At 38.6% G+C, this 27697-nt stretch overlaps 1 protein-coding gene across 2 annotated transcripts in view; it reads right to left on the bottom strand.

Moving 5' to 3' along the window:
* The window catches only part of GRIN2A (glutamate ionotropic receptor NMDA type subunit 2A), a 163414-nt gene that overhangs the window by 127688 nt on the left and 8029 nt on the right, over nucleotides 1-27697 (bottom strand). The window contains exon 1 of one of the 2 annotated variants that reach the window (XM_085591730.1): nucleotides 786-25793. The exons of the other annotated variant lie outside the window; for it this stretch is intronic. Within the exon in view, the coding sequence (XP_085447856.1) occupies nucleotides 786-797 (12 nt within the window). The 5' untranslated portion in view covers nucleotides 798-25793. Of the gene's footprint in view, nucleotides 1-785; nucleotides 25794-27697 lie in introns of those variants that run through there. 2 annotated transcript variants of the gene reach the window in all.

Genomic DNA, 27697 nt, shown 5'->3' with positions numbered 1-27697 from the left:
ATTTCTTTCTTGCAACCTTGTAGAGATTTTGGTTTTCTAATTTTTTCACATTTCAAGATTTCACTAGGGAATCTTACAAAATAAATTATTGTACTAAAAGTCCATAAAATTAGTTGCAGCAAGGTGTTGGCTGCTGTCACCACTATGCTTTTAATGTAATTCATATTTTGCCCCTTTCAGTAGTATTTTTGTGTCAACATTTTAGAACCAAAGAGGTCACCTTGGTTCCCTTTTAACAAATTAAAACAAAGTTTAAATTGGTTTTCAATGGCTTTAAAAGTAGTTTGTTGTTTCTCCAATGAACAAAGCAGTCACCTCTTTTTGATACATCTTAACTAGCTTTTTTTAACAATGTGAACTTACATATCATCTAATAAAGGAAGCATAGACACAATCCTGCTAATTTTATAGCCCTGACAAATCCCCCCTACACAAACCCACAGACCTTATGGAAATGAGTATGTCCCAGAAACTTCTCAGAAGTTATAAAAGGAAACAGACAAACTTTCACTGTTCTAAATGAAACTCAATACTTTTCATTTAGTGCTTTTAAGGCATCTTATTCTAGCTGTTCAGCTAGAACCATGTAGGTACCATTAATTTACAGTATTTTAATTGGGGCAAACAGGCTGTCTCAACCTAAAGCTTTCTTTATTCAGTCTTCTGGATACCACTCAAAATGTATTGAAAGCTGTTTTGCTGGGATTATCAAGTTAAGGATGTGAACAACATTGTAAACAGAAAAAAAGGAGGACAACCTGAAGAAGAACCAGGCTCCCACTTACCTCCCAGCACATAAAAGAATCCACAGCCCCCGACAACAAGCATTTTCCTGGGTCATATGTTGAATTCAGAAGATAAATGTCGATTCAATACTATCTAACCTTGAAAAAAACATGCTTTTTAAGTGGTATAAAAGCTGTTCTTGTAAACATTTATTGCAGAAATAAATATTGTATAGTGGTAGATGAGGTCAATAATATTAAGATACTTCACAAAGCACTGAACTAGTGTGCTATTTCACTCCCAAGATGTATAACCTGGCATTAATTAAATTAAATCACTGATCATTATGTGGTGTGAAAAGTCCATCCCAGGATGCATCAGCTGTATCTGCAGCACAGCTGCAGAAATGTCAGTGCTGGTGTTCAAAGCACCAATGAACACAGCTGAAACTGGTCCTTGCAATTCTTGTTACTCACACTCAGGAAAGGTACTTGAAACTGTGCAAGTACAATGGGAGGTTACAGGAACAACAGGGCACACCAAGAACCCACCCCACTGTCAGGTTTAGCCAAGTGAGAGCTGGCAGAGACACTCCTGTCTGCTGTGGGGAGGGCATGAAAGAGGAGCATTGCCACAGTGAATTTAGGAGTGCTGCCTATTCACATTCTCTGAACAGAGAGACATAATTCTCTCTCTCAGAATTTTTCCCGGAGAAGCACAGAGAGAACAAGAAAAAACAATTCTTATCTGCTCCTGTTGTTTGTGCTCATATGGAATGTGATATAGAGATTGTTTACCCAAGGTGATTGCTTGATTGCATTCTGGTGATGGTTGTTTGGATTCATGGGCCAGCTGGATCCAACAGCTGAGTTGGGACTCTCAGGACAGAGTCATGGGTTTTTAGGTTAGTTAGTTAGTGATAGTTCTTGTTAGTGTAATATAGTATAATAAAGTAATTAATTAGCCTTCTGAAATCCTTGGAGGTCAGAGCTCATTCTTTCCAGGCATTGGGTTACTTTTACAATAACCTACGGAGTCACAGTTTGTATCAGACAGCCCTGAGTAGGTTCAAAAGCTATGAAAGGGTTCTAACCATGAAAATAAAGAACATATCACACATCATCCTTTCAAAGAAATATTGTGTGCATCAAGCAGTATGTATTGAAATCTTTGCATGGTTTATGAGAGGAATTTTGTTATGCAGTTCTTGAGATGAAAGCCAAGTGGAGTTTTTGAACAGGAAAGAAAGTTTGGTGATAGGTATGAGAGTTAAAATGTAAAGAGCTAACTTTACAAAAAGGTTCTTTCAGTGTAAGTCACAGCCCACTTGGAAACAAAGTTATATTGACTATGAGTGTATGGCCACCCTGCAAAGGTTTTTCAAACCAACCAAAACAATTCTTTCTCATCTGAAGAGAAAAACTACAAAGATGCTGTCAGCTTCTCTGATCATTCAGTAGCAACCAATATTACAGGACAGTTCTGGGCTTCATAGTTAAGATTTCAAACCAGATGAGCATCATATAATTAATACTCAAATATTAGAGTTTATCTGTATTTAAATAGATTATCTCAGTTCTTACTCAGTTTCAGACATGTGGTGGTAGTGATAGTAGAATTTACAGAAAAGCAAAACAAAAATGAATAACAAATTCAATGAGAGAAAGACATGTTAAACATAAGTCTGAAAATTTAAAACTATTTCACAATAACCTGAAACACAAATAAAAGGCAGAGAGCTTTCATCTAAAAATAATATTTCACTATGCTTGGGAAGGTTCTTAGAATCATAGAAAATACTGACTTAGAATGGACCAATGAGGATCATCCAGTCCAATTTTTGGCCCTGCACAGGACAAGCCTAAGAAGTCACACCTGAGAGCTTTGTCTGAACATTTATTGAACTCTGGCAGCCTTGGGGCTGTGGCCACTTCCTTGGGAAGCCTGTTCAGTGCCTAGCTACCCTCTGGGGGAAGAACCTTTTCCAAATATCCCACCTAAATCTCCCCTGACTCAGCTAGAGCCATTTCATTGAATCCTGTCACTGGTCACAGAGGGGAGAGACCAGTGCCTGCCCCTCCTCCTCCCCTCATGAAGACCACAATGATGTCTCCCCTCAGTTTCCTCCAGGCTGAACAACCCAAGTGACCTCAGCTGATGCTCCAATGGCTTCCCCTCCAGACCCTTCAGCAGGTTCATGGCTCTCCTTTGGATGTTCTCCAGCAGTTCAGATCCACCACAAACCCTACAACATTCAAGGTGAGGCCACCCCAGTGTAGGGCAGAGTGGGACAACCCCTTGACCTGCCCAGCTGGCAATGCTGGGCCTGATGCCCCTCAAGAGCCCTCCTGGATATCAGCCCTGTGGACTCGTATGCAGTCCATACATAGATCCAGGGCTGCCTCGTTCCAGGTGCAGAACCTGTCACTTCTCTGTTAAACTTCACAGTGTGGTGACTGCCCAGCCCTCCGCTTTGTCAGGATCTCTCTGCAGGCCCTCTCTGTCTTCAGGAATCAATGGCCCTTCCCAGGTCAGTATCATCAGCAAACTGAGTAGCCCATCCAGATCATGTTTGAGGACCTAGAAGACCACAGGGTCAAGGATGGAGCCCTGTGGAACCCCACTAGTGACAGGTCACCAGCCTGGTGTCACCCCAGCCACTGTAACCCCTTGCCCAACCCATGAGCCAGTTACTCACCCATCACAGGATGTGTTTATCCAGCTGTGGGCTGGACATCTTGTCCAGAAGGATCCTGTGAGAGACAGTATCAAAAGCTTCACTGAAACCCAAAAAGATTGCATCAACTGGTTTCCCTTGATCAACTAGATGAGTTACCTTGTTAGAAAGGGAAATTAAATTTGTCAAGCAGGACTTCCCCCTCATGAACCTGTGTTTGCTGTGACAGATGACTGGGCTGTCTTTCAGATGTTTTTCAATAACTCCCAGAATGATCATCTCTGTAATTTTACCAGGCATCAAAGTGAGATCATCAGGCTTGTAGCCAGGACCATCCCTCTTGCCCTTTTTGAAAATTTGGACATTAGCTTATAGTAAACTGGTACCTCTCCAGATTCCTGAGACCTTTCAAAAACCATTGAGGCTTCAGCCAGCTCCTTGAGTACTCTTGGATGAATCCCATCAGATCCCATAGACTTATAGGGATCCAAGTGTTCTTATCAAAACCAAAAGTTAATTAAATGAGGGGGATAAGCAGGTGATAAAATAAGATCTTATTCCATTCCACTCCACTAGAAAACAGTAGATAGAGCTTCACAGAAAATTAAAACAAAGCTTTTGATTTTACAATAAGTGTTTCAGGTTTGCTTCCCTCCTCCTCCAACATAAACTGTCCTTAAGGTTAAATCATGCACAGACTGTATTTGTAAATGGATTGGTAGTTATCTACAGAATTCTGTCCAAGGTTAAGAATGGCAGAACCCTGATAATTCATCCCTAAATGTATGTTTTACAAGTGGCCTTTGTTTTAAGCAGTGAAGACATCTGTTTGTACAAAGTGACTCACCCAGCATACTTTTGCAAGCATTTTCTCCCAGACAGCTTTACTGGTTTTCTTTGCATTTAGCACAATGTTAAGAAACATAAGTATTTTTCTAAATTTGTTAAGCACATTTGAAGGACTATATGTTTAATTAAGACAGCATCCTGAGCCAACACTAACATCACTCAGCTTTCACAGTAACTTCTGACTCACTAGGAAATATACACACTACAAGGAGCTAAATGCTGTACTCTAATTAAACTAGTGGTGTGCAAGACCACAGCTTGGACACTCAAATGTCCTAACAGAAATCTGAGGAAAGCAGCAAAGAAAAGAAATTTTCCAAGCTTTCTTATAATAATCAACCAATTCCTAGTACCAAGGCATTGACTCACGTGAATTGTAGATCCAAAGGCAAAAAGGTTTATTTTACTGATATGCCAGAATCAATAGTTAAACTTGTTATTTAAAAATCAAAAACTCTTTGCCTTCCAACTGGTAACAGATAGGATGTTGTATCTTCTTTTAACTCAAGTGTCTGTGCTCTAGATCAGTGCTGTGGCAAAACTGGCAATGAACTAGCATCACACATTGCAAGAAAAATCCTTCAACATTTACAAAAGAAATTTTAAAATTAAGCAAATTCATTCAGTCTCTTCTAAAGCAATTATGCAACACACTATAAATTTGAACAGTACCATCTGGTAGGAAGATGTACACTGCACATGTATCCATTATTCCTACATTTTCACACTGTATCAAGCCTCTAGGGGAATATATTTTACCATGATATTTGAATTGGAAAAACATCATTTAAGGACTTGAATTTGAAAAGAAATGGTTGGCATTTAAATGCAGTTTCAGAATGAAAAGTTTAACTCACAATAAAAAGTAGAAATTTTATGTATATTATCTAATTAAATGGGTCAGGAAAGAAAGATATTGGCATCCCCATTTTCAACATTTAATTTAAGCGGTTACATTTGCTACACAGACAGTGCACCAAGTTTGACTTAGGTCCACTGAATGGCCTTCAGCTCTTCAATAGCTGTTCAGGGAACATGAATTCTTAATTTAAGCACAAGGAAAATAAGTAAAGGAACTGTAAATATTAGTTAGACCTTCAATTCATAGTACTGAAGCTTACTTGATTTCAAGATCTCTTTCCTTCATCGTCCAAATAGTTAATCAGCAAGTACAAAGCCAGCCTAGGGGACAAAGACTAGAAGAGAGTATAAGCATGCATGGCAAGGCAGAAGGAAAAGAAAGGCTTCCAAGAAGCATGAAAAGTTCCTTTCTTCATACTGGCTTTATCAGAAAGTTGGCTCTATTACCAAGATCCAAACTGGGGAATTCTGTTTCTCTGGATACAGGCAGGTTCTGGAGAATAACACTGGACAAGTGAGATTTATTCATCACTTTCCCAAATGTACCTAAACACACAGGATCCAGCAAATTTCAGACTGGCTGCAGTATTTACTGGGCTGATTAAGCCATGTTCTATGGCTGCAGTTAAGCATCACTGGTGAGGTTTCTAGACAGGAATTAGAACTTTATGTGCACTAGCTGAGGTGATCTAATACAATAAACTACTTTTAGCCGCAGACCTAATAGAAAGATAAATCATTTTCCTTGGATCGCTCAAATTATCCCCTCATTCTTTTATTGTCATAACCCAGAAGCAGAGGGGAATTAATGCTTGACTCATATCTTATTCAAAAGTAGAGAGCAAAGGGCAGAAACAAACAAAATTTCACTTGATAAATACAGTTTCTATTTACAGCTGAGTTCTAAACTAATTTCCGACGTAGACTTTCATAAACTCCTTTGCTATAAAGATGAGTCTTTCTTTGTCAGCAACTCTTTTTCCTCAGTCATTGCACAAGTACAGTAGCCCAACACTCTCTTCAAAGGATCATGCTGAAATTTTGCACTGAAAACTCAGACATAAGGAATTGGGTTCAGATTAAAACTACTTGGCTTACTTTCCTGTCTATTTTTACCCAGAAGTTGAGAGAAAAAGAAAAGTATTTCAAGGATCTCAATAAAAAATTATATCTGACATATCTAGAGCTATTTCCTATCCAGATAGTTGTCCCCAAAAGAATGGGATTAAAATTAGCTTTAAATGTTTCTTGAGATAATGGATAGGCTTTTCATCCCTGACTATTTTGCCATCATCTAATATCCAAGTAATACTGCAGAATCCTACAAAGAGTTTAAGGAAGACATCATCAGAATCCCCCCGGGTTCCATAGATGCAGCAGCCTCAAGGTTAGCAGTCTTCAGAGCCTTTTTCCCTACCTACAATGACAAATTAGACAGGACCGGGTGGCCATTATGATGGATGTTTAACCAACAGTGATATAGTTATAGAGTTGCTTCTGTATTTCATCTACCAGCAACCATTACTTTAATTAAAATTACAGTGCATAGCTTGCATTTATGAAAATAGGCCTTGGGCATTCTTCTTGTAGAGTCACAAAAAATGAGAAGACTGAGAATGTGTCAGAGAACCTCTGCTGACTCTAGCCTATTTCTCTACAGAAGGCTGCTTCACACTTTTTTATAGAGTAAAGAAAGCACTATGAGAGAGCTCAATCTCATCTGTTCAAGAAAGTGTAAAATACATTCTAGAAGTGTGAGAAGAACCAGTGAGAGAACTGCTGGGATTTTCTCACTGGGTGCCTTTATTTGAATGTCAGCAACTTTAATCTAGATCACTCATTATATAAGAGGACCCCACAAATTCAGTAATATATTGGAAAAAGACATTTTCAACCTGGTTTGTGTTGGTTCTCTATTAGTTCTTAAAGCTTGCAAAGCCCACTCAGGACTAACTTGTACAAATACATTAATATCAATAAATACCCCTTTAAAATATCACTTAAGGTCACAGCTAAGACAGGAAATGTTACTTACAATGCACATTTTGTTTGTCTAAGCATTTCTGGCAGGTAATCTCACAGTACAGTGAGCTTCCTCTATCAGCTCAGGTTTAATTGCTTCCCAGCACACACTCTTTTCCTATTAATGCTTTTTGACAAATTCACTGCACATTAACATTCATTACTTGCTCTTTCATGCAAAATGGGCCACAATTTCTCAATCCCAGTAAGTTTTCAAAATGAACTGGTTTCTAGCTCAGACAGGTGCCAGTGTTGGCACTGCAGCATTTGGGATGCTGCAGTTAGAGGCTTGCCTAGCACAGCCCCAGTCAGAGCAGTGAGCAAAGCAGGGTCTCTTCTTTACTGGGCCATCCCTTCAGAAAATACTACCTGCTGTTGTTAAATAACAGTGAAAAACAGGGATTTTTTTATAGACAAGATGTTTTTGAGCCATGCAAATGGAACAGAAGAGGCTTTAAGGACTGTTCCTGTAAAACCCTTCAGTGATAGGTTTCAGTCAGTAACCTCCCTTTAGGTGTTCTACTGTGCTATTTCTGCAGTCAGATAGCTTTTCCTTTCTCTTGCTGTTTCTTCAGCTCAAATTCCTAGAATTAGACAAGTTTTCTCTGTCCTACCAGGATTCAGTTCCTACTTGATCCTAGACAAGGCTTTCAATCTACCACTCAAGACTTTCTCTCCAGGAAAGTTCCACCTTCCCAGTCAAGAGGATTATACAAAGCAGATTGGCACTGGGAGTGTTCTACAAGTCTGCCCATCTCTGCCCCCCGCCTGGAGATGATGACCATTCCTGAAATACAAATAGAATTAGTTGCTAATTCACTTTCCTGCACTCCAGTTGAATATTACAGGCCTCTGGATATTGGTCAAAAGTCTCTGATATTTAACACAAGAACACTGAGAAGCTGCAGAAAAGCTTTGTGAGAAAAGGATAACTGAAGGGAGGTGATTTCTCCTGCATGAGATGGGATACTGGCTTGGAGTGTGTAAAACTTGATCTCATGAGGAATTGCATAGTCAGTCCTTTAAAGCTATGGACTCTCTTCACCTGCAATGCAAATTACACATGAAAAGCATAATTATAGTAATGGAATATGTATTTGTGGGGTAGATCATTTAAGAACTAGGACCCTAGACAACAAAGATAAGTTTGCACTAGTTCCAAATTCTCAGTAAAAGCAAAAACCACTAAGATGTTCTTAAAATAGCTTTCTTGATTTAAACTGCAAAATAAAATCTCAGCCTAAGTTGATCTTTCTTGTATCATTATTACTAACTCTTGAACAGTCTTCATTTCACCACATTACTGCAGAAGGCAACCCCTGAGATACCTACAGAGCATATAGATATTTTTTTTTGGTTCTCTCAACTGCAAATTAAGCTTATTTATACATATGAAAACATGTTCTAAGGTAACAGATGGGAGATTCTGTGAGAAATATGCACATAAATTTTAGGTTTCATGTGAGCTGTAGATGAAAACAAGCATACTGCCTCCAATTGAAATCTCCCAGCTGTATTGATTTTTCAGAATGGAACATGACTCGAAGTTATTCACAGATGCTCTCCTCCTGCAGCAGCAAGCTGCTCTCCCTTCTCTCATGGGGAAAGGTGCACTGAGGAGAACTAGAGATGAGTTGGGGGAAAAAAACTACTCTAGGTATGAACTGCAGTGGATCTTACTGAAGAAAAGTACTTGCTCAGAAGTACAGGAATTATGTTTTTAAAAAGCCAAACAATTTCATCCCTCTTCTCCTTCCTCATCTCATTTCCTTCATCATATATGTATATATATCTCCATTATGTGACCTGCCTCAGACACCAATCCTGTCATAGACAGCAATACTACTCATTTCTGGTCTCTACCCCACCCCAAAAAAGTTTCAGTGCCAACCATTGGCACATTCCTTCATTTCTTCATTGAAAAAAAAAAAAAAAAATAAAAAACTTTGCCACGGGGCTTTCTCCTCCCTCTGCTCTCCTCTCCCAGTGCCAGTGTCCAGGGAGGTTCACTGCAGCTCACACAGAGCATTCCCTGAGCTGGCTCCTACCTCAGCAGAGAGCTCAGGCAGCAGGGTTGCCCCAGGCAGGCTGTCACACACATCAAAAACAGCTTGCAGAACAAACCCAATCCAAAACCCCCACGGCTCTCCGAGTTGTCTTGTCTCCCACCTTCACAAAGTAAAACGTCATGGCCTCTGCAAGATTGCCAGGAAGTTTTTAAGCAGGGATTGTATAACCAAGCATATGGAGAATGGATACAATAATGGAGAATCAGGTGTGTCCTAGGTTTGGTAGGATTATGGATAGGAAATCCAGCTTGCATTCATAGTACTTGTGATTTACATCGACAGGGACACATTTGACCTCTTGAGTTTGTTTTTCTGTTGTTTGGATCCATGACGTCATCTGGCAAGCATCCCAGTAACTGAGCATTTAGGGATGCTTACTCGGTGAGTTAACCCCTTCAGAACAAAACCCCTGCACTTGGGCCCCTGCATCATTCAGGAGCAATCTGACTCCGTCAGTGGGATGTTCACACATAGCCTGCACCACAGAGCAAGCCGTAATATCCTGCAGGAACAGCCTTTGAGATCTTAGGACAAAAGAACATTCATAGCAACAAATTCTGAGCAGAAGCATTTGATACAGTCACAACACTCTGCCAAGGAAGATTTACTTCTTTAGTGAGGCACAAGATTGCAACTGCTGAAATTCTGTCTCCTGGGCACTTGAAGTCTATAGCACTTCCACAAACTCGAAGTTTACTCAACTAGAAAAACTAAAAATAAACCCAAATATAAATGATGTGGCAGACTGACATTGATAGATCGTGAAATCCAATGCACATCAATGCTGACCTAGAACAACAAAAGCTGTATTGTCATTTCACAACTCATAGCTTGCCCTATAATAAGCGATGCCCTTCACTGGTGCTAAATTCTGAAGAAAACCAGCAGTCATAATTGTCATCACAATTACAAGTCCTTTTTTATTTTTATTGCATTCCTCTAAACAGACCAAAATGAAAAACCTTGGCAATTCCTCCCAAGGTTATTCTGCACACTCCCACACAAGAGAATTCCTGAGGGTATGGATCTGATGAAGTTATGAATCAGAGTTTTAGAAACAACCAGAAGACTCTCAAGAGCTGGTATATACAAATCAACAAGCGTTTCCCCTGCAACTGCACTGTGACAGAATCTGAGTTCCTGCCCAACACATACCCCAGGGCTGCTACCACTGGGATGCCAAGATGAAAAACTGGTGCCTGTGCCCAGTACCAGTACAGGTCCCACTCCTGGAGACTTCCATTCTGGTCTTATTTAAGCTCATGGATGAGACCCACATACTGGATTGACTGCACAGAGCCAACATCCCATGGCTCTGAAGCATCCTGAGCAGCTACAGCTGTAGTAGGAAGGACTTCATAGAGACAGATTGATTCAGATGTTCCTGCTGGAGAGTACTTTTGTTTTTCCATGAGACAAGCAGTTCTGACAGCCCCTGAAGTCTGCAGCTGGAAGCCTCACACAGGCAGCAAATGATGCTGCAGCAGAGAAATGATGGCTACTAAGTCATCATCTTTAGAAGCAGGAGCCACAGGCACAGCACTCCTCTGACACGTTCACACACCTCGAGCAGTCTGCAAAAGAATTAGCTTTAAAGTGGGTCCTCAGTGTAACACATCCCAGATTTCAATTTTTGTAAGAAGTTTTATGGTTAGCATCACACCTACCAACAGTTACCCTTAAATAGTTCAAGCAGACATAAAATGATATTACACATCTTCCTGAATATTCAGAAGATCAGATAATCAAAATTTCTCATCTCAGAGGGATCATTATAAAGTGCAGGTCTCACTTCTAAATTGTAACTTCCAACCACTCTGGATCATTCCAGCAAATATACCCAACTATTATGTTCATCCCACATCTTAAGTCATCTCCCAAATGACTACTGGAGCCTCCAGTTTCACTTGTTATCTCTTCAGTGGTGCAGTTATGCATGAACATTAATTATAGCATAAAGGAAACCAAAGTTAGTAAAAACATCAAATAAATGGGATTTATTCCTACAAAAACAGTTTATATAAGGTAAGGCACTAAGTTTTGACATTAAGTATAAAATAATATCCATTTTAAATTTTAAAATCCCTCTTAAAATAAACGTATAATTGATCCACAATGTTTAGTTATTCTTAATGTTCTTCCATATCCTCAATTTCTATTTCAAGTCATTAAGTATAGGGGATGTACATTAAACATGACAAAGTGCTTTTTATATCAACAGTACCTCATCTGAACTAAAAGCATCAGTTATTTTTTGCAGAATTCCCTCCCTCCACTTGAAAGCAAACATTAGCATATCTTGATAGACTATCCAATACCTTGAAAGTCTGAAAAGGAACTCGCATATTTTGTAAAAACCAGTTTTGACTGCACAAAACATTTTGCTTCATACCAGCATTTAACCAAATTTGCAAATAGATAACAGTGAGATAGCACACAACACAGCTAGGAAAATTTACACTGTGAACTAGTGGAAAATTTACACTGTGGACTACTTTTACCTAAATTCTTAATTCACAATAAAAATTAAACTCTACTCCTGCTATGGAAGAGTCTCACCAAGTCTGGCTAATCTTCAGGGTAACTGCATATGGCAAAAGGAAGATTAATCTACATAGCTTAACACAAACAAACAAACAAAAAAATAAACAACCCAGAGAAATTGTCCCATATACCACAGACACATTGCTTCAAAATGGGTTCCTGGAATAAAAAACAGAAAATTCAAAATCCTTAAGAAACAGGAACCAGGAAAAGCTACAACCAAAGTTTTACTTTCTTATGCTTGCGTGCCTTCCCTCTTCTCCCCGTTATGTAAAACGCTTGAACACAACACGCTTAAAGCAATCTCGCCCAGTAATCTCCAGCAGGGAGCTAAAGGATGCAGGAGCTTTTTTTACAAAATCTGACTTCAAGCCATCAGCTAAATATTCCACAATCCACGGGTAACTGCCTGGAATGAAACAGCATGTTCTATTCTGGATTTGGGACCTTGCAGCTTTAACCAATTATTTACATAGTCATGAAGATCAGCTTGAATTCTGAAGATGTTGCTGCAGGAGATCTCCACCAGAAAGAGCTGTCACTGCAGCTCCTGGGAGGAGGGAGCAGGAGGGTAAAATGATGGCTAAAATGGTAGTGAATTGGAGGAGACCCCTTGCCCAAATTACCTCTCCAAGTGCAGCCTTCTGGTGTAACTGGGATGCAGGGCACACCAGAACCTACAGCAAAAGTTAGCACTGGCGTCTGAGACGAAGGTGGACTCTAGCCACAAGGGAATAACATTGGAATTTTCCCTACTTTGATGTGCCTTGGCAGAGGAATCCGGTGCAGTACAGAGCCCTGAGGCTCTGCATTTTGCAGGGAAAATGAAAACATTTCTAATGTTGCAACAAGAAATGCAGAAGTATTTTAAGGAAAGTCATTATAACACAAAAAGAAGAAAATAATAATCCAACATTTTCATGCCCTGTTCTATACATCCTATCTAAAAAGCCAGCTCCCATATACAAAATAAGAGAAGGATGGAGTCTCATATTATGTTTCACAAGTTTAATTAGGAATATAATAATCCTCAACTCTTTTTGTAACATATTTCAAATAATTAAGAATCGAAAGTTCCAGATACCCATCCACAGCATAAAGCAGCAGCTTGTGCCCTCAAGGCAAGCTCCATGTAGACCAGCCCTGCCTGTGTTCTCTGATAAAAGAAGGCAATCACTCTGAAGGAACTGTCACCATTAATGTCACTGTAACGAGTGCTTTTGACATCTCACCAACTTGAATTGTCAGAAATAAAAGTTAGGGAAAGCAAATTTCACTCTGCTTGCAGAAGAACACTTTATTATGAAACCTTTGAAACCAAATTTCCATTGGCCAGGTGCTGTAATATCCCTGGTCACTTCTTTTCGAGGAAGCATCAAGTACCTGTTTCTGTGCCATTGGTTCCATTCCCTACAGTGAGCTGTGGAGGTGCAAGTGACAATTGTCCACTTATACAAAGCAAATTAATCATCATGTGCTCCTGTGCAACCAGATCCAAATGGAGTTTCAAATCTCCTTCTAAAACTTATTTTTAATAAATAATTCCATTCTAGAATTCTTCCCAAATTTTAGCCACATCTCAGCTGCCTTCCTTTGCCACATACCTTGTTACAAAGGTCAAACACTGAAATATCTGAAGTTCTGCCTCATCTCACAGACTGTAACACATCTAATTTTCAAGCCCCTTGCCTGTAAGTGTGCAAGCTGTAAGTCCAAAAACCTTGGGACAAGCATTATGTATTACCTGTGCTGGCTGGCTTGGAACTTGCTATCCAGGAGGTCCCAAGGCTGGGTAGTAGGTTCTCACCCTCTATTTATACTTTGACTGACAGTCATGCCTAGAGTCAGTCCTTTCCACTAAACCTAATTGTTTTACTGAAATGCTGCCAGACACCTCCATCACACCCCTGATGTGCCAGGAGGAATTACAGCTTTTATTTGCACTTTCCTGAAAATAGCTCAGCAATGCATGCCAAGATGGGGATCCTGACATTATTCACAATTTGGAAGAGGCAAACTATCAGTTAATCTTTAAACAAAGCAGTGTTCTTCTTTCTTTGAAGAAAGAAATTATCCTATTTTCCAAGAGAGGGACAGCTAACTGTAGCTACCACTTCAAGGGCATCCCAGACAAGAACAATCTTTTGTAAAGACCTACATTTCCTGCCAGAAGTACACAAACAGGAGTGATATCAGTTGAGACCCCTGTTTAAAAACTTCTTTGGTAAGCAGTTGTTGATTGTTCTTTTATGTAAACATTGTCTGTTTTCACCTTCTAGCATGAGCCAGAAAAAAATATCCTTAAAATGGGAAGTGCTGCACAGTGCATTTGCATATACCATGCAGCTACATGAAATAATGGATTTCATAGCATGGCCTATATAAGATACATTTCTCATGCCAATTATAACACCATTCATATGATAATCATAAAATGCATTTATGTACATAAATGTCAATGTTTTTGTCCCTTCTACAACAATATCACACATATCCATTTTTTCTCCCCATAAAAAAATATTTTCCCATTGTATCACCAATGCTGTCATTTTAACTTTGATGTTATAGGGTAAATTAATGATATTTATCATTAATAACAAATAGCAAGTTTAAGGGGGAAAAATAATACATCAAATAAAAAGAGGAAACAAGATACATATTTCTGGGCTAAAATAATACATCCAATAAAAAGAGGAAACAAGATATATATTTCTGGGCTAAAACCAACTCATTCAATAGCACACTACTTGCAGGACTTACTTTGCACACTGGAACACAGCAAAAATTCTCAGTTTTGTCTTTCTTCTGCAGACACATTCTGTTATTATCCCCAGATGGAACACAAATTTTCTCTCTTTGAAAGGCATGGCCAGCACACAAACAGCTCTGTTTGCTTTTCAATTTCACACACATCCACTGCTGCATCAGCCAACTTGAGCTTGTTAAGGCTCCTTCCCAGGCTGTTTGCTTTGTTTCTGATTTCAAAGAAGTGATCTTTCCTCACACTGGGTTTTGCTCAGCGGTTGTCCTGTGCTCTGCTCACCCTTCACAAACTAAAGAACAGAACAAGATCCCATGATGCGATTGTTGTTGCATTGGACTGTGTACCAGCATGCAAAATTTTATGATTAATGTTACTTTGTGTGACAAAAGATGTTGTTACTTGCCCTAAACAATCTGGTAAATTGGTATTATGCAAGGATAATAACTGGAGATCTGGAATGGAATTTATTTCTAGTTTTTCATAGGCCAGTGGCACAATAAAAGGAATAAATTCTTTAAAAAGAAAATAATCATTCAAGATTCCAGGTACTTGCTGCTTTACTGAATGACATGCACAGTTACAATTTAACTTGCAGTGGATTAATGCAACATTAATGCAATGGAGCATGCAAGCACTTCCTAAACATTTTACATCACTTGGCATCACTTCAATATGTTTCAGCATGTACCTCAGCTCAGCTGATCTACCCTAGTAAAGTGTATCCCTGCAGAGAAAATAAGTTTTTTTTAAGTTTCTTCTCAATGAACAAGCAAGTGTGTACATGACGAATTAAGCTAAGGAGAAATAAACACTATCTGGTTTATTGTTTGTCTTTCCCAGCAATCAAAGGTGTATTATCCTCAATGAAAGGCCAATAAAAGAGAAGAAGAGTATTTCATTACCCACACATTATTTCATAGGTACTTGTTGCCATACCGATAATTCAGACCTGAAAATCAGGTTACTTGAACAGCCAGTAGATTACAAGTCTACTGGGAATAGTTGGTAGCAAAATTAATATTCAAGCCCAGTATCCTATTAGGGCATTTGTTCTCATTTGGGATTTCCAAGTTATTTACCTGATAGACTTCTTACAGTGGAAGACAGTTCACAGTTCATAACTTCAAACTTCATCAAAGCAGCTCCCACAGAGAACGAGATCAGTGGGATTTTAATCAACATGGCAAGAGAAGAAAATACAGATTTTCATATACCTGGTAGGGTAAATAACAGACTAGTCACTGGACTAGGAGAAAATGGGAAAGTTAATAAGTGCCAGAGTGGGAATATTTTGGGTCATTTATTCTTTTCCCCTCATTCCCTGCAAAGAATAAAATCAAGTAATTTACAGAATCTATTTTTCTGACAGCCTGAGTAATAGCATCCTCTGCTCCATCTTGTCATAACTCTTTACTTAGTTTCTCCTTCCAAATCTGGTCTGCTAATGTCTGCTGTTTCAACCCTAAAATACTACCAGGATACACAAATGCTGTGTCTGAGCAAAGTGCATGGAATAAGGTAACACTGCAGCACAGTTCAGCCATCCATGTCTGAAATAAAGTAAAAAAACTGCTGTAATTCCCAAACCCCAGATGAAGTTTGGGAAAGCAGATTTACCATTCCCTGGACAAAATTCCAGCCTGAACTTCAGACCTCCTTGTACCTGGAGGCGTGAAGGACCTGCCCCACATAACATCTGCAACCTTTCCAATTCCTCCCTATCACAGAAATGCCTCAGGATCACCAGCACCACTTTTTGAGTTAATTTATCACTCACAGGCTCATTAATCACCTCTTAAAGAGCAGAAAACAAATACTTCAATAGAAGATGACACCAAAGAAAGCAACTGGCATATCAATTGTTCACATGTGAGCAAGAGTTATTTACACACTTGTATCTGCCTTGTATTATACTTAAGTCCTTTAAGGACTACAAATATTCCTGCATATCCCTTCTGAGAGTTACTTATAAACTTACAGGCTTACATGAGAATAGCCAGCTTTGAAAATCAGGGTCTGATTTTGAGATAATGTTTAACTTGGACTAAAATTAGCAATTATGAATGCATATAGGGATTTTCAAAAGCACCACTGAACATAAGAGATCAGACTGCTCATTTGCTGATTTTCTAGATGTTTCTTAATGTTTTGCTCTCTTTGCAGCATGTTGATCTTCACTTTGGAAAAAACATAGGGCAAATTCCACAAGTTTTCTGTCCAAAATAGCAGGCAAAGCACAGCTGCCATTCCAAGGCATTTCCAATCAGACTGAGGCAGGAGGCCAAACTCACTTTTAAAGAAGAGGCAAAGCATAGGCAGCTCACCTGGCCCTGAGGGCTTCTGTGTGCCAGTCAGACCAGATCAGATGCAGCAAAAGAGCAAAAAAATGGAAGAGACAACAAACTCAGAATACTTTTCCAAAGCTCTCCCAGCAAAACAGGTCTAGGAGAGAGTGGCAGCACAGGGGAGGGATCAGGGGAATCAAGACAAAACTGACTGGATGAACATAAAGCTGAAAGTAGATGGTGGTCCTCTCAAAAGCAAAAACTGAAACCTCAGCTGATAAAAGAAATGAGGAGAACAAATCCAAACATGTCTTTGTTGGTGGACATGGAAGCAGTTCCAGGAGTTTTGGCTGTGCTACCAACACAACTTTATTTCGTGACTGTGCACGGTCCCATCAGTAAACCAGTGAAAACAAAAGTATGAGTGATAATGCCTTTGCTAACTCAGAGCTTAAGGCATGTGCTTCAAAACGAAACTGGTGCCTGGCAAGGGACTCACAAAGCTACACTAACTTTTTCCAGAACCTCGTACCTTCTTGTTTAGCAAAAGTAGAAGGAAACAGATGTATCCCTTTCACATCAGTCACACTAAAAAAAAAAAAAAGGTCATCACAAAAACACTCAAAACACTAAAACAAAGTATGCTATTCCAATTTTATTTCTTCTGCTCTCCCAAAAGCACAGCTAGGAGGGTTTTAAACTTTCTGAAGCAGGTTTTTTTTTCATCTGCATTGGCCTTTTCTTTCTACATGGCAACATATTTTCATTAATAAGCATATTTTAACAAAATAATTGGTCCCTGAAAATGAAACAGCTGTAAGAGCTAAAGAGATTAGAATTCCAGCATTAATGAAGTCCAGAAAAAGTGTGAATTGCTTCAGGGAAGAAACAGGCTTGGTCATTTTGAAACAGAATTTTATCCAATTTGCTGTTCAACCTTTTTTGGAGGAAAAAATACAAACAGTTCTAACCATGTGTTGTAGACCATATGTAGCATTCATTAATACATCATTTTAACCTTCCCCTCCAGCCATAGCAAATTATCAGAAAAAAGATTTTGCCCACTTTATTAAGTGTTTTAGGAAGACTATTCTGCTCTTGCAAGAGCATTATTTCAATTCTTTAAACACAGCCACAGAAAATGGCAAGAAAATAATGCAGCATATCTAAAGTTTTACAGTCTTCCTTTTCTAATGTTCTGCTGTATATCATGACCTGACAGCTTCTCTCAGGTACTGAGAATCCATCCTCCCACAGCTTGAATCTGCACAAAATTATAGATTCTGGAAAGCATTACCTTCTGTAGCCTTTTTTTAATAGCTATTGAGTAATAAAACCAAGCTCTCAGTGATAGTGACACTCATTTCCGATTGCTCAACAAGGCCAGATAAAGTGTGATGTCTCTGAAGAACCCTTCATAGCTGAAGACTCTTCAAGCTCTGTGAACAGACACCTGAACTCATCCTTTCCTCAGGACAGTAGTGAAAAGAAAATATCATTGTACTTATCTAGCAATTTCTACTCCCTTGCCTAGATTACTTGCAATAATCACATTATCATCACCTCTTTATATTCACTACACATGTATTAGCCCATGGCTCATTCCCCTGCCTGTCATGGCAATCACTGAAAACCCTTTTTCCAGAGCAAAAGAAAAAACAAAAAAAAACCACTATTTTAGTCCATGAAACAACATTTTAAATGTGAGTCAGATTATTAATCAAGATATTTTTCAGTGTCAAAACCAGCTGGTTGGTCTAGAAAGCTGATTATTTACAGACAGAAATATAACCACACAATGGCAACAAACATCCAGTACAGACATGAAAAACCTGTAATGTCTTGGGTTTCCAGCTGCAACTGCAACCCAGGCTGCCCACAAATTTAGTCCTATAAAGCACTGCACAGCATGTCTGACATGCAGACATCATCACTGCCAGCTTAGGCTGAGACTAAACCATGGAACACACAAGGGATCTGTTATGGATACTGCAACCTTCCAACCACACAGCTCCAGGGCTGGTAATGGGTTCTCCTTTCCTCTAACACACCAGGATGACAAGCAGCAAACACCAGCATTTTTCCAAGTGGAAATTACGTCTTCATCACATCTCTCTTGAGAATTCTCTTGCTGCCTGAGGCACAAAAGAACAAAATACAAAAAGGCAGAAACACCCAAAGAAAAGTTGTTATTCTGCTTCACATAAAAAGGTAAAGATACTTCTAACTTCTGGGTTCTTTTCTAGGAGAGGAGGCTTTAAAACTTTTAGAACACAGTTCATCATATTCCAACAAGAATCCCAGTCCTTCCCAAGACTGAGGAGCACAGTCCTTGACTGTCTGATAAGGAGAATATCAGGATCCTACTCCTCCCACTTCACCTTTACCAAATCTAACATTTCTATAAGACTGTGTGGATTTGGAGGCAGTGTTATTATAGTGTTGCATGGAATTCTCAATCTCAAGCTTTCTGTAAATGTAAAGAAGAATGTAGAATTAGAAAGAACATTTTCATCCTTCATTGACCAGTTTCTATCACAACACCACCCAGCTTCTTGACATTCCTGAGTTTATTCAATTTCCATCTAAAAGCCATTCACTACTTTTAATTTCCCTCCCAAGTTTCAGTTGTCTGACTCATTTTATGTTGTTTAATCAGTTTTTCTTCTTCCTGCATCCAGCCACCATATCCTCCTCCCAGGCTCATTTTTACTAGATTAAACAAAACCAACTCACCTCATCTCCTGGAGGTGAGACTTTCCTTTCTTGGTCACTGAAATAACTAATTTCTAAGCTCATTACATGATCAGGGCTTTTTAGAAAGTGGGAGACTAATTGCAGTCAGTATCCAATAAATGTGTCTATTTCTAATAGCTGCACTGATAGAAATAAAATACAGGAACATCCTTCCAGCTTCTGGCCCAAAACCTTTTGCTGCATTCAGCCAGTCCTTAACAAGATGTTACAGCTGGGTACTGTTAATGTCATTCCTGTTTTACCAAATTATTTTTTCCTAAAATATGTATTTCTACAGCCAAAAGATGATAAATTTATATATATTAATACTTCAAACTTCAAAATTTATCTAGATTATACTAAATTATAAATTGTGGTGCTGTAAACAGGCAAAGCATGTCTGGGCTGTATTTGTAATCAAAATACAATGCAATCCAGTGAATTCACCATACTTCTTTTAGCTGTAGTCTTAACCTCAGAAAATTTCCCACCCTGGTCAACAGACATAACTAATCAAAAACTAGAATAAAAAGCCACAGTGAGCAGCACAGATTTTAATCCTATCCACTCAGTCATGGAGAGAACTGCTAAAATCTGGGTTAATCCTTCCAATCCTTAGTCAGAAATGAAAGTCTGTGCAATTGAAATAGTATGCCAGAATTAGATTTGCTTGTGCTAAGGATTTGATTAAGCCAAAAATTAAGATCTGAAATAGCTTCAGTTAAAACCAAAGTAGTGCATTTCCACTGACAGATATTATAATCCAAAAGAGTCGTCGTACTGAGACCAAACTCATAACTCTTCTCTCCACAGGAAATTAATTTGGGACAAATCCCAGACACACTGATTTTCAGATAGTTTTGTCAAAAAAAAAAAAAAGGGAAAAAAATTTAAAAATCAGCTTTTCTCCAAAGTGATGATGACAACCATTGGACTGGAACGTCATGAATAAGGAACAGCCACTACTGAGGAAGAACACAGAAAAAAAGACAATTACTTATATTGACCTTAATATGAAGCAGATTCTCACAACACTGGCAATTTTAACTAAGTTTGTTACTGCCCTCAAAAATATGACATATCCATTAAATATAAAATATGTACCCCATATCTATCTACCTTTATTGGGCAGGGGATTAACTTTATTTTCAACAAACTGAGAGATTACACATGTCAACATAGGAAATTTTAAAAAATAAGAAGGAAGGCTACCACTCTCCCAGGAACCATTTCACTTGAAGCCTCTTCATCATTTGATTAAAGCCTGCACAAATCTAAAATATTACAAATAGTCTGCGTTTGCTGCTGCTGCAAGTCTTCAGCTTTGTCTACAGACAATTTACATCAAGGCTGAATTTTATGGTTGTTTTCTTGCTGAAATTACCTGAGAGATCACTTCAACACCAGTGATTCCCTTGAGCCTGCAAATGCCATGTCTGTGCACTTGTGGAACACATCACACTGTGCAGTCACCATGGGAGGCAAAAGCAAAGTGGCAGCAAAACTCTCAGTTACAAATATATTTAAGGTCTATAATAAGAGAATAATAGAGGGAAATATTCAGTTGTATTCTCCATGTCAAGATAGCCAGAGGTTTCAAGCAGTTGCATAAGCATATTTCTGTAATCTTTGTTGCTCCAAAGTTGGAGGCTTTTACTCAGGCAAGGCTCTTTGAAGTTACTTTGGGAACTGGCTTTCTGCAGATGGAGAAAACAAATGATTAAACCAGCTCAATAGGGAGCCAAGCTTACTGTACATACTTGATTTAAAAAGAAACTAAGACAAGGAGAATAATTTTTTAAAACAAATTAGAATGCTTGTTAAGAAGGAAAATATTCCACCATCTGAGCTGAAGTAGAAAAGCTACCAGAATTTTAACTCTGCAAATGAAACCTCAAAATGACCCAGCAAGGCAGAAACCTAGCTATCAAAATGAAGTTTAAAGAAGTTTGTTAATAATAATCAGGTTTAACTCATATAAAACCAAGCAACTTGTCAACAGGGTATTTCACTAGCAATCCAGTATATCATGAGAGAGAACACCCCAAGTGCAGCCCTTAACAAACCAAATCACTCCTTTAAGCAGAGACTGTACTTCTAAGCAGAAAATGCTTTAAGTCTATTTATTGCATGCTTGGACTTTCTATCTCACATTTCAAGCTATTACAAGACTATGTCTGCATCTTTATGGCTGTTACATAAAAAACATATTAAGTCCTCCATTAGAAAGGAACAACTCCCTTCATTATCTCTTTACATGGTAGCATTCAAATCTTCAGGAAAAGCAATTAAATAAGCATTAAAGGACTAATTATTTAAAGCATTTGCTTACTTTGCACTTGCCCTTTGTCCTTTACTTCCCAATTAAATCAATCATACCAAAGTCGGGATCCCACAAGCAAAACTTTAGCTTTCCATGTGGGCATGTATATCTTTTCCTCATGCAGTTTATTCCTCAGCTTTTAGAAATGCCTTTGCTGACCTGGAGTGCTTTTTTCTGCATAACTTATTTAAAACTAAGGTTTTGCATGCCTATAACCTACTTTGTACAGTTAAAAAAAATGCAGTAGAGTGTTGGAAATGTGCAAAGTTCATTCTTATTTTAGCTTAAGTTTCCCACTGCTTTCAGGCAGCGTCCACTGCGGGCTCCACTGCAGCTTAACAAATCAATAGGACCCACACTGGAATAAGGATTGCTGAGGTGGACTCTTACTTTATTATGGCCTGGAATCTATTCCTATTTTAAGATCTCTGCTTCATACTGTAAAAAAAGGTAAACCAAAAACCAGCTTCTCTTAAGCCAGGAGTCAGCCCATACCAGGAAGGAACGAGAAAGAATAACTTAAAACTATTTAAACAAACACACTAAAGATTGGTAGGCTTTCAACGACCAGTAAAGAGACACATACTGCAGGTGACAGCTGGAACCACATAAACTTCCCACACATTCATTTAAATTTTTATTCAGAGATCATGTGACATATTTTTTAAAAAATATCTGTATATAGTGAGTGTATACAGTGAAAATATCTGTATATACTGAGCAATGGTTCAGGATATTTTAACATGATTTTTTTATTATTTGCACCTGTTCTAAGTGATCTATTTAATGTCATTTTTTCAGTGATTACTGGAAATATTTCAGCTACTCTTATACTATAAAATAGTGATAGATAGTAAAGACCACCAGGAATCCAGGAGATTGCGAGCCTGAAGCCTGAGAAAGGTTAGAAAAGGTGTGACATTACTTTTGCAGTTGTTGAGACTGGTAAAAATGACCAGATAAGTATATCTGGAAATGACTGTAAAGATCATTTTTGTCTAACCCAAAGTGTGGAGGGAATCATGTAATTTGTATTTTCCCCTCCACAAGTAAGCTCACCCCTCAAAGAGCCAGGGCTGTCCTTGCCTGCTCTTCCCTGAGCTCTGTTCTCTGCAGACACTGCTCATTTTCAGCCTCCTGATCCAACCAGATGTTAGACAACATCAGTATTTTTGTCATTCAGGATTCAAAACTTTGTTCAGTGCACACAATAATAATTTAGGTACTAAGTCCCAATATGGCATTTCTAAAGTAAAAACAACACATTCACATACATGGGAGACTGCAAAATTAGCAATCACCTAAGACAGTGGGAAGAAATTTGCTTTCATATTTTTTCCTGTCAGTCTGCCCTCTCCAGAAGTATTCTAAAGGCCCTAATGGGAGATGCAAAAATTCACAATTGAATTAAATTATTAAAGGAAATTATGAATATATTTTAAGACTCCAGCTCCTAAAAAATGCAAAGTATTAGGCACTCCCACAAAGAACCTGAACAGCCTGAATACAGATGCATAGAAAAAAGTACTTAGATTACTACAAATCAGAGAATTAGTGAACACTTTCCATTTCTATAGAAAGGAATGCTTACACAGAACAGCATCAGTAGCCAGCCAAGTGCACAGCAAAAGGAGAGGATTTTATTTCAGCAAAAGCCTATAACAGACTCCCTGTCTCAGAGGTTATACTAAAAGAAAAAAACCAAGAGCAGTAGGGAAATTTTAAATTGCATGAGAATGGATACAAGTGGACATTCAAATACAATTTCCAGATGGCTAACTAAAACCAGACTCCCCACACTGCAACAGGAAGAGCAAAAACCTCCCAGTACAAGTACGTAAAGTAGTCCATGAATGTAGAAGGAAAGACTTAGGACCGAAAAGGATTGCCCAAAACCCCAAGGTCAGGAACCCTGAAAAGACAGAGATGGAAACTGTTCAGAGTTTTGAGTAATTCTGGTTTTCTCATATTGGTTTTTTTTTTACAAAAGATCACTTCCATCAGTAATTTTTATTTCTGTTTTATCACCACCTCAATTCCCCATCACCTCTGCCCTAGCTCAGTTTATACTCCTTTCCTCTATTTCCTGTTTATTACATAGGAATAGGTTTGGCTTAAATTCATAAGTTTTACTTTGTTCTTAGGACCCAGAGAATGTTTATTTGCTCCAATTAAGGATTTTAGGAACTGTCTTCTGTGCTCTGTGTACACTGAAAGAGTCCCAGTATTCCCAAAATTCAGGGATACAGAATTTTAAGCAGAGAGGTATATTCCCTCCCACCCACCTTTGCTTCTGCTAGAAGTGAATTAAGGCAATAAATGGAAAAAAAAAAAAAAAAAAGCCATCCAAACTAGCATGACAGTCAAGTATGAAGAGGAATAGCAAATGGATGGGGTGCAGCTGAAGGCTCCAGCAGAGGAGGGGGTTTGGAAGCAGCTCTTGGGAGAAGGAAGTTGGCAGGCAATGGACTGGGTAAGGAAAATCCAGCCTAAGAGCAAGTAAAGAAAGCAAATATTTCTTTTTACAACTTCTGTACCAGTTTGCAGTTACAGTTTTGGGACAGAGCTTAAAGTTTCAGATGCTAAGCAGCTGAGCCTTGCACATCTTCCTTTGGAACCCAGATGCCACAAAAAGTAATGTCAGCCTTTTTGCAGATAACAGTAGTTAAATGCAGATAAAGGAGAGAGGAGATGATGGTAAACAGATCCAAACAAAATAAAGGACAGGGTTAGCTTGTTTCCTACAAAAATAATGTCACTGCTCAAAATAAACCAGACCATCATAAATGGTACTTGACTAGAACACTTCTCATAATTCTGGCATTTGTTTTCTGATGATGAATTTGCAAGCCTTATCTCATCCCAATTAGGTACTTGATATAGCTCTGATGCCTATGCCAACACAATTTACTCAGAACTCTTAATTAGCCTCACACACAAAAACTAACATGCAATGTGTCTGGTAAATATATGTTTCTGTAACTCCTAAAAGCAACTTGTTACTTAGAAGAGATTACCTTAATTCTATTTTCTGTCATTCCTAATGGTGTTACAAATTTTGTTGAGCTGAAAGGTGGCTATAAAATCCTTGCTCTTTCTTCTTCCATTGTAGTTCTATATACACAGTGTGTTTCCACTAGACACAAAATCATTTCAGTGAAAACAAAGCACTCCTATTGCTAATTTAGTCACGTGGAAAGGCAAACTGCTCAGCACAAATAGACAAAACTTTCCATCAATGAAGTTACAGAAATCTTGAATCAAAAGTTAGGACACTAAAATCAAACCATCATTGTCAAGAAAAAAAAAAAAAAAAAAAAAAGGAGAAGATAAGCAGCTTTCCACTCAGCAATCCTTTGAATGAAGCATGTTTCTAGAAATATCTTGCTGCAATGTGCACAAAAGGCAGGTTATAAATAGCCACAAACACTGAGCAGAGGCCATGGAGCAGCACCAGCACTGGTGCTCTCAGTCATGCTGCAGCAAGGAACTTGTGACAAGGAAACAATTCAGCCTATCTTCATTAAAAGCCTAGAAGGAAATTACTTTCCCAAACCTATGGTGGAGGCAGGAAGTCCCAAACACTGAGGATTCATGTGGTAATGAAGCACCTCTCCAAGGAAGCTTACTCAAAACCCAAATCAAGGGATGCACAAAGTTGAGAGATATGTGATTTTGATATGAAAAAATCCAAGCTGCTTCAGAATGGCTGGATGTGATCCTACTGAGAAATCACACTACTGTTAGCCAGTGCAGCACACCAAAGCACCACTGCCTGTAGGCTCCACCCCAAGGAGTAGGTAAATCATTGAAAAATATTAAAAGCATGAAGATTACCACCTGTTTTTCTCTCACCTTTCCTTCTCCAGCTTCCACAAGGGAATCCAGGAGAAAGCAAGTAGAAAAACCTGAATGTATATTTAAAAAAAAAAAAAATAATAAAAAAAAAAAAAAAACTCAATTTCTCAGGTCTGGGTCTGATTGCGCCTAAATATGAAAAAAAAAAGATGTTGTACAAAAGAAATTGATATTGATTTTGAGCTGTATGCAGAATATTATAATGTTTTAGTCAAAGCTCATCCAGAACCACTTAATGTGTTTCTCAGTGTGTTACAGCCAGAAGGAAGTGTACCTTTGTTTTGAATTTGCCCATTGAAAAACATGTTAATCTTACTAAGCAAGGTTGAACAATGTACAACCAAATGGAGTTACTGCTATGCTCAAGAAGTTTATGACCAGTCTGACCTCAGATATGTTGCTGGATTTCCTAAATTTAGTTCAGTCTCTCTAGCTGTTGAAGAGGAGAACAGAAAATAAATGGATTATACAAACCATCTACATATGTACATTCATGAATTATTTCTTTAATCTGCAAGTGGAGCAGAAAGAATTAGCATGCAAATAAAATCTTAGTCAAATTTGGACTAGAACCTGTTCCTTTTTGAAGAGGTTTAAATCATTTAAATCAGGTTGACCATTTACCCCTCAGCCCAGAAGCCCAGAAAGGACAGACCTTTCTCCAGAGGAATTTTGCTCTTCCCCAAATAAGAGACAATTTGTACACCTGGAACCTCCTCCTGCCTCCAAACACTGAGGCTTTTTGATCACTTAAGCTTCATGTGTATGGAAGGTACAGAAAAAATTGCTGTGGAGAAAGGAGACAATGTTAACTGCAATCAAACTCACAGCAGCAACTTGGAATATCACATTTGCATACCAGCAAAACTCATTTTCCTGCTGGTTGTTCAGCTTTTATACCACATTTCTGCACACTTCCATTTCTCTCCAAAACATTCCCCCTTCTAACTAACCACTCTGATTTCCAGTTTTGGTTTCACATTCTGAGAGTTTCACCTTTTCCCTGACCCAGAGTATCAAGTCTGAGGACAGAGGAGGATCCATCCCACGTTTCCCAAAGGGCACAACCCATTTTCCTTGAAAGGTGGGGAGAGCAGAGCAGAACCCCTGAGCAGCAGTGTCCCTGCAGGCCAGAAGAGCCCAGCTGGGTGTCCCCCTTGGGCAGCCAGAGGGGCTGAACACAGCGCACAACTGGAGCTCTGCACTCAGGGATTGAGCCACGGGCAGTTTTACAAACTGTGCCTCCAGCTTATGCACCTCAGCTGCAAGCACAGGGGTTTTCTCCTAAGGACATTAAGGCTAAATCTAATATAAATAGCCAATGATGCTGCTGCAGCTTTAAGTATTTATTTCAGTGAAGTACAGAAGAAAATATCTCAAGGATTTAAACAAACAATATGGTGACAGATGGTGTGGAGACAATCCAGGCTGGGCTCTCTCAGTAAAATCCACACAACTTCATAGCTCCAGGGAAGAGTAGAGGCAAAGGAGGAAGGAGGGGAAGGGAAAGAATACACACAAACCAAAGAATACATACAAACCAGATGACCACAGATTTGTAAAGGATACAAGCTACAGGCTGCAAAGTTTTTCTGAGCATCTATACAAAGCCCTTTATATCATCACCATGTAGACAGATCTATCCCAGAGTCTTCCAAGCAAAACCAAAAAAAAAAGAACATAGAGAAATTCTTCCAACTAAATTGTTAGTTCAAATAAGTGACAAAACATACTAATGAATTGTCTATTCAAATAATCTAAGCATACTCAAAAATAATTAATACATGAAACACAAAAAATGTGTTTGACGTTATATCAAAGCCCTTCTGTTCTGTACATATACACTGCATAATTTTAGATTTTCAGGTACATTCTCTGGATATATTCTAATTGCCAGAAATTTGCTATGTATTTTGTAATGGTCTATAATTATTTTATAGCTTAAAAGGAATCACTTTTAATTTTGTATTTGAGAATGTTCTT

Source organism: Lonchura striata, chromosome 14 (genome assembly GCF_050655825.1).
Source record: "Lonchura striata isolate lonStrDom1 chromosome 14, ASM5065582v1, whole genome shotgun sequence".
In the NCBI taxonomy this organism is placed as follows: Eukaryota; Metazoa; Chordata; class Aves; order Passeriformes; family Estrildidae; genus Lonchura; species Lonchura striata.
This window is presented reverse-complemented; position numbering and strand designations above follow the sequence as displayed.